The sequence below is a fragment of the Gavialis gangeticus genome, unplaced genomic scaffold, assembly GCF_001723915.1.
Source record: "Gavialis gangeticus isolate Ggan-Ray unplaced genomic scaffold, GavGan_comp1, whole genome shotgun sequence".
Classification (NCBI taxonomy): Eukaryota; Metazoa; Chordata; order Crocodylia; family Gavialidae; genus Gavialis; species Gavialis gangeticus.
Window position 1 is genome coordinate 10,306,397 of NW_017729006.1, and position 8,020 is coordinate 10,314,416.

At 39.0% G+C, this 8,020-nt stretch overlaps 1 protein-coding gene across 1 annotated transcript in view; it reads left to right on the forward strand.

Moving 5' to 3' along the window:
• The window catches only part of STT3B (STT3B, catalytic subunit of the oligosaccharyltransferase complex), a 165,897-nt gene extending 160,640 nt beyond the window's left edge, over positions 1–5,257 (forward strand). The window contains exons 15-16 of the mRNA XM_019508792.1: positions 609–821; positions 3,530–5,257. Coding sequence (XP_019364337.1) covers positions 609–821; positions 3,530–3,610 — 294 coding nt within the window. The 3' untranslated portion in view covers positions 3,611–5,257. The remainder of the gene's footprint in view (positions 1–608; positions 822–3,529) is intronic.
• Positions 5,258–8,020: the final 2,763 nt, after the last annotated feature.

Here is an 8,020-nt window from a genome sequence, read left to right on the forward strand (position 1 = left end):
TTTCCCCCCCCCCCCCCCCCCCCCCCCAAACGCTTACCTGCCACTTTCCTTAAAGTTTCTAAAACTTTCTCCCTTATATTCCTCTCTGGAAGGCCCTTTCCATTTTTCATACCCAGCACTAAGTGTACTTTTGTGAGTATGACTCAGTTCATCAGTGGAGCTTACACTTACTTAACACCAAGACAAAATTTAGTCTGTACAGATGAGGAAGGCTGGACACACAGGTTCATTCTTGCATGCAGCACTTTACTGTAAAGAGATGAGAGAGGTGATCCATGTTTTCAAGATACTGCAGGCTTTTGACTTCAAACATTCATTTCTGAACAAAGAACCTGAGACTACCCTAATACTGCCTTACAGCACATGGCTCAACTGATGCATGCAAGGAAAAGTCATATTTGGATCTCTTTCCTTTCCAGCTGTTGAAAAAATTGGATTGCAAGCACTCCTTAAAGCTGTCAGTTTAAGATTTTTCTGAGAAGGCTAGTTTTGTTTTCCGCTAAAGGTCTTTAGAAACAGCCGAGGAAAAGTGTAGCACTGCTGAGTGTGCACTGTTACGTTCCATGTTTCTCCCAACCTCAACATAATGTGTAACTTTAATTTTATAGCTGGATTTTCGGACACCTCCAGGATTTGATCGCACGCGCAATGCTGAGATTGGCAACAAGGACATTAAATTTAAACACTTGGAGGAAGCCTTTACCTCAGAACATTGGCTTGTTAGAATATACAAAGTGAAAAAATTAGACAACAGAGAGACATTGGACCACAAACCTAGAGTAACCAACATTGTACCAAAACAGAAGTATTTGTCAAAGAAGGTGGGTTTGCAGTGAAGTAACTGAAAAGGGGCAACAAAATCTTTCATTTGTTTTTAACAATGAATCACATAGCTGGTGAATTATGTATTTCCACTAGTGAGATCTTTATGGATACAGTTCATATTAGTGTCCAATATCAGACCTGCCTGCTGGTAATTGTTAATTTACTGTCTGCTTAACTGAGCATGTGAAGATGCAAGGCTAGATTTTTAGGCAATAATGCTAACTGGAAATAGACATGTCACTGGCTGTTACAAATCTTAAGAATCTTCATGTAACTGGAAGTATAAAGTACATCAATTCATGTTTCAGTAACTATGGCTCACTAAGTAAAATACAATGTGGCAGTTGCTTTCTGAACCTGTTTGAAAATAGTGATGCCTAGAAGTTTAAAAATGACATTTTTGTATAAAATAAATTAAAACTGAACCTTTTGTTGACGGAACTTAGTGTCTGGCTTCTTACTCTTTATATTCATCTCACCTAATGTTCCATTTTTTATGCATGTCAGAATGCCTTGGTGTGCTCCTTCGTTCAGTATTAAGCAGTAGAAAGGAAGGAGAGGGATGTAGAGGGGGCCAAAAGAAAGAAAAAAAATACGTGCACCTTCAAAGCAGAAATGGCCCCTGCTAGTGTCATGATTAATGTGTGTAAATGCAGGAATTCAGCCCCACTAGGATTCTAGAATAATGTCAAACGAACAACTTATTTACCTGTACTAAAGCGCAGCGTATAACGTGAGGTTATGGATAGTTCTTAACAGTGACCCTTAACCAGGGTGCCTTGAGATCTTTTCAAGGGTGCCACACAATGTCAGCACCATTAGGTGTGCAAACATGATTCACCAGATAAACCCAGAGATTTTCAAATAGGAATCTGTAGTGTTAAAAACAAACTGATCTGTTGTGGGCTTCCTACACTCTTTGCAACAGAAAAGTTGCTCTAGCATGCCCCTGTATAGACAGCAAAACAGATTTTATGGTATGAAATATAAAATGTGCCTGGTATTAGCCCAGTTAGGCTGTGACTAAGTTTGTAGAGTATTCTTTTCAAGTCACTTCACTTAGACTAATTAATGTGTCATTTAAAGGTAAGTTAAACTTGTGGAGTAAACTTCATCTCTAGTGGTAAGCAGAAATCTATTCTGAATTGACACTTCCAATTTGTTATTGTACGACTTAAAAATGGAAAAGACCAGGCATAGTTTGCCCTCAGAATATCAAGGTGCATGTTTTAACGCTGACATGCTTTTTCCCCTGCAGCTTTGTCTCATCTTATGCGAGAGCAACATGGCTAAGTTTTTTATTAATAAGAGATACATTAGCAAACAAAATTTTGAAAGCTGATAAAACTAAAAACTTCAACTTAAGATGGGATGGGTTAAAGTCGACTGGTCAGCATTTAGATAGGATACTTGCCAGTTTCTGTAAGACATAACATTTACCCCATTAATTATCAGTAAATCAGATTGTTGGTGTGCAACATTTCATCCTAAAACAGAGTTTAAGTGTATGGTAAGTGGAATGTGTGTGGTTTTTTAGGTCTACAAGTTTTGCAGGAATTGTATCCTTACCCAGCCTCCAGCTAGCAGTTATTCTGTGCACTCTTGTAAATGTGACCTGCACTCATAGCTGTTTACACACTGTTCCACTGCTGGGCTAGGTAGTCACCAGTCAGTGATGAATTAAATACCCGTTTTCACTGATACCACACTTGGCCAGTTTTTCCCTACCACATCTTAAATAGATAGTTGTTTGTTGGCATTGGAATGTAGCCTGCCAATGCACGTGGCAAAAAAAAAAAAACCCAGGGAAAATAAACTGTACTTTATGTATACTAACTCTAGACAAATATTATATTCAGTAAGACTGCTTATACTTATTTGTAACTACTATATTAAAAAGGAGGCTGGAGAGCATTAATCAGTCTGAGAACTTTATTTATAAAAACCTGAAATTTTCTTTTCTTTTATCCTAAAAGCTAGGATATTAACTGTAAAATTAAAATGGCTGGATGATGCCATTAAATGAGGGATGAGGCCTTCAAAGCTTGCTGTGACTAGATAAAAAGCTTGGACTCTTTGCTTTGAAATAGTCATGTTAATCCCTGAAAACACCTAGGTTCTCTTAAGTCTGTTTTCAGATGTTGATATTTGCTTTAAGCAAACATATCAGTAAGATATAGGAAGAGTTGTGTGTCTAGTAAGAGCTTGGATTTGTGTTTATTCTACTCTAATCCAGAACATTGGCGTATTAGCGTTAGGACAGAAAAGGCTGAACCTATTTTCTTATCCTCAGATCTCTGGAAGTTTTTACTTCCAAGATTGAAACCAGTAATCTCCACTTTGCTAGGTCATGTTGCTCCTTGTATGATACCAGAGCTGAAGTTATGGTGACTTTATTAAACTGCTTCTGCATCAGCACAGCTCTGGAAACAAGCATGTACATGACACTTGGAGAAGTGCTTTTTGTATAACTTAAAAAATGGATGTGTTGGGAAGTGTAAAAGGCAATGGGGCAATTAAGATTGTATCTTGAGTTGATGTTAGTTTAATTATCTTAACTCTAAAATAAATGGAAAGTAGTAGTGGCAGACCACTATCTAAATGTATTTAAAATAAATCCAGGCATTGTGCAATTAAATGGACAAAAGTGGAAAGACTAAAGCATTATAGCTAACTAATCCAATGTATTTTTTTTTCTTTTTAGACCGCCAAAAGGAAGCGTGGCTACATTAAGAATAAACTAACTTTAAAGAAAGGCAAGAGACCCAACAGGAAGACAGTTTAAACACACTGTTCTGATTGCTAATATGAAGCAGTTGTCCTTGAGATAACCAGTCTTTGCCTTTAGCTCAAGTCATGTTTCACAGCAACATGAGGGTACAGAACCATCATTGGTCCAGATAATTGTACAAATTTTTCAGGCAATGTCTGATCAAAAATATTGGCTTATTGAGAACAGCTGTTTTAGATTTGTAATGTGAAGCAAGACAGAGCTGCTGTCCAAGTCTAGCAGCAGATTTTTTTATTGGTACATATTATCCTTCAAATCAGTTGAGAATTTGGACTGACTGCACCAAAGAACCCTCTAATTTGGTCCTTGGCACATGCATACTTGTCAATTTTTTTTTTCTCTTTTGGAAAAAAAACTTATATCAGCAAAATAGCAATACGTTAACTGGAATGGTGAAAGGACTGTGGCTTGTGAAAAGACTGGTTTTGTGACATGACATTTTAAACACTTGAGAGATGAGGAATGTGGATCTTTGAAATTCAGCTATTAGCAGATTTTCTCCCTGGATTGACATGGAATCATTTAAATGTACTTTTTCCTCTTGCTGAAGTTAGTTTTGGCCTGGACTGTAAAGGCAAGCTGCCATCTCGCAAACTATCATGGGACTGACTGCCAATTGGATGATGCAGGTTTATAATGCAGTTCAAATTGGAGAAGCTGCTGTGGGTTTGGGGAGGGAGCTTTGTTGGTTGGTTTGTTTGAAGCGATTGCAGCATTGCTGTTTCATACAGCCAGATCTTGCACACTTTAGGAATAAGGGCTAAATTTGTATCCTCGTGAAAATCTGAAGCGACAGTAACGAATGCTATTGAGCACCAGAGAAATTGGTGTTTCAGAACAGAAGTTAAACTAGTTTTGGTAAATGTTTACCTGGTAAAGAAAACAAGTGTAGCTTGTTGAAGTGGGAGAAGGATAAAAAAAAGAGTTGACAAGTATACAAAATCTCTTTTCTGTGGCTATTAGGAGAGGTAGAGGGTTTTGCAAACCTCAGCCTGCCTCCTTGGAAGGGGCAGGAGAGGGTTTCTGGAAATGATTAATCTGTTTTTCTGCATTTTATTTTTAGAGTGCTTTATCAGTTGAAAAGCTTCTTCTTTAGTGCTTTTTACTTTGTCTGTCTTATACTTTTTTTTTTTTAAAAGGTGACAGTTCTGTCAAATTAAATGCACTAAAATATAAATGGAGATTGAACATGTTCACTTTCCAGCTATAGGAAACTTTATACAGACTTGAAAATTTTTGTTAGTTCTTTTAATAAAGTGAAAGAAGGGGTTTTGCAGTTTGTGTTCCTGCCACAGGATGCAACTTTTTATAAGAACTTACACCAAACATCTTGGTGTAAAATGCAGAATAGTATGTACCTTTCATGAAGAAAATGTAAATTTGGAATGTTCCGTGAAAATGTTACTGCTGACTTCTTTCCCAAGGTGTAGAATATTTTTTGATTTATAAACTCATTTTTTTTACCCTATTGGTTCTTTTACAGACCAATATTACAGCCGCAACATTTTCACATGAGTAACTCAATCTGGATTTCTGACCCATCATTTTGAGATTTCATTTTACTTTGTTGCTTTAAAGCTCAGTGCAGATGAGTTGTTGACTGTAGGGGGAAAATAAAGTTAATTCAAGTTTTGTGTTAAAGGTGTCTTGTCATTCCTTCAAGCTGGTTGTAAATAACCAAAACTGTGGTCCTTGAGAAACGTAAGTCACTGAGCAAGGTGAACTGTTTCATTTTCTTTCCACAAAGCTAATACTTCACTGTGAAGCTGCAGCAGCCCCTGCTGTCTTCAACCACCAAGTTCCACATTTAACTTCCTGTGATGGAAGAAGTGGGTGGTTACTAATCTTCAGAGAGCAGCTGGCATCTTGCCCCACAGATGGCTATAGCAGTGAATCTCATTTGCAGATTGAAAAATTCAAGGCATACATTCTCTAAAAATAAGTTAGTCAGTGACATGAAGCAGTCTGAAAAGACCCTGTATTTGGTGGTCTCAACTTTGGTCTAGTGTATGCCTGGACCTCCAGGTCAGATCTTGATGTCTACAGGCAAAAGCAACTGAACTCACCGCTGCAGTACCAGCAGCAAAGGCTGTTGTAATCTTATAGCAAATAATATATTTAGCTTATCTTCTGGCATTTCTGTTGGAAGTAAAGTTTTCCCAGCTGGATAGCTTCTTCTGTTACTTTCCCTGGCCAAATCTTCAGGAGTGACAGCCACAAACATGATCTGAAAGAGACTCCAAGCAAGTCCCAACATCACAGTTCAAGATTTAGCAGTGCAATATTATAGCTACATCTAGGTCTCTCAATCTAGCCAGAAGCAATTGGGCAGGGTGGGACCTCTCAATGTTTAGCATATGGCCCAAAACAAGCAAAGGAGAGAATCTAATGGAAGACTGATTCCTAGCCTGGGTACCTGGGTAGTTTATTATTTCAAATAGTTGATGCGAGGAAGCTGTGAAGAACCAGGGAGCTTCCTTCTCTGTACCTGTTTGAATTCAGTGTCCTTCATTTGTCCAACCAGCTGACACTGGGTGGGGAAAGAACACCCAATGTGCTCATGATTCCTCAAAGGCTTGGGACTGGTTACAAGGTCAGACTTCCTTACACCAGAAGTGCTGTTCTCAGCCCCATGATTCTTTACTAGTGTAACTGGAGCACACTTTGCACTGAAAGAGCCTATACTTTCAGCATATGAAGGGGAGGGTGTGTAATCTAAGCCAGGCTGTGGACTTTGATCACTTCACAGTTGCTGGTGACCACTATCATCATCCATCCATCTCCCTGTTTGTAGTACATGAATGGCAAAGGAAAACTTTGATGCTTAACTGGACGTGCAGTAAGACTAATAGTTTTTTGCTTCAGTACCTACTGGTGACCATAATTATGGTTGAGTTGATACCCATCATGCTTTTTCACTTGGAAGTCCCACCCGGATTCTGTAGTGTGCAAGTTGTTCCTGCTTAACAGACAATACAGGTTTCCCTTGCTTTATGCTGCACTCAAGTGCACATAAAGGGAACCCACTTTACGATGAAACAAACAGGGATACGTTCCACAACCTCGACTGTACTGGCCCCTAGACCTATTTCTACCACTTTTACAAGGCAATTTTGGTACTCACCAACAGCAGAGAAGGGTAGGAGATAAGCTAGTGGCATGCATAGGAGCCATAATGCGGATGGCAACTACAGAAAAACACGGTGTTGCAGATGAGCAAGACGACTGTATTTTGGCACGTACTGCTCCCACAATGCACCACACAAAGCAGCTGACTGCAGGCTTCCACCACACCGATAGCATAAGAGTGAATTTACCTTGCATAACGAATTTTTGGTATAAAAGGTAATCAGATAGCAAATTTGCACATACAGAACCCACAAAGCGAGGGAGACCTGTACAGGCAGTCCTCAGACTTACGACACAATTGGTTCCTGGAAAAAGCTTCTTAAGTGGAAAAGTTGTAACTCAGAACCAATTTTCCTACAGGAAACAATATTATAAAAATGGGGGGGAGGACTAGTTCCTGAACCAAAGCTTGATACCCTGTTTTCACCAAAAATAACCCCGAATTTTGTAGTCAATCAATTATAGATGAGTAATATAGCTACATTAATACATTTATAGTGTAAATAACAATGATTTGGAAAGACTTCTTTGACATGACTTTGCTGGACTTCAGAAAGCTGAAACGGTGTCAATTTAGAAACATAAAAGTGCAAAATGTTAACTCGAAACATTGCAAGTCAAAACATAAGTTGAGGACTGCCTGTACTAAGTATGTCAGGACCTTACCACAGAGGGTGTTTTGAAGTGCTTGCCCGATCTATTTTCAATGGACACTAACATAACAGGTCAATTTGACACCCTATTCAATATGTAAATTCACAAGTAAAAGCCCCGAATAGGTGTGCCTTGTGTTCAGCTCTGTTGTTACAAGTTTGAAGTACCTACATGACCTATTTTAAAGATTGTAAAGGGAAGCCACAGGGTGAAGTATTTAAACATTTTCCTAGATTGAGAATTCACCTGTTGAGGTGGCAGGGCACAGGAACAATCTTGGCTCAGTCACTTAGTGCCACAGGAAAAGCAAGCTCAGGAGCAGTGAGGAAGCACAGGACAGACAGTTGACACAACAATACAAACCTGAAGCAGTTGTCAAAGTGTTAAGAAAAACTCAAAAGACCTGCAGAACACTAGAGCAGCCACCAGAGGCCAACACAGTAAATGAAAATATTTGCATAGGTCTCACAATTCAGACAACTGTGTGTAAATAACTGAAATGTAGGGATTAGAGAACTTGGGAAAGACCAGGAATGGCACAAAACCACAGCAAAAAGGAATATCCATAAAGAACAGACAGGAATATTCAGGCACCTGTGGGGTTGGGGGGGGGGGGGGGGG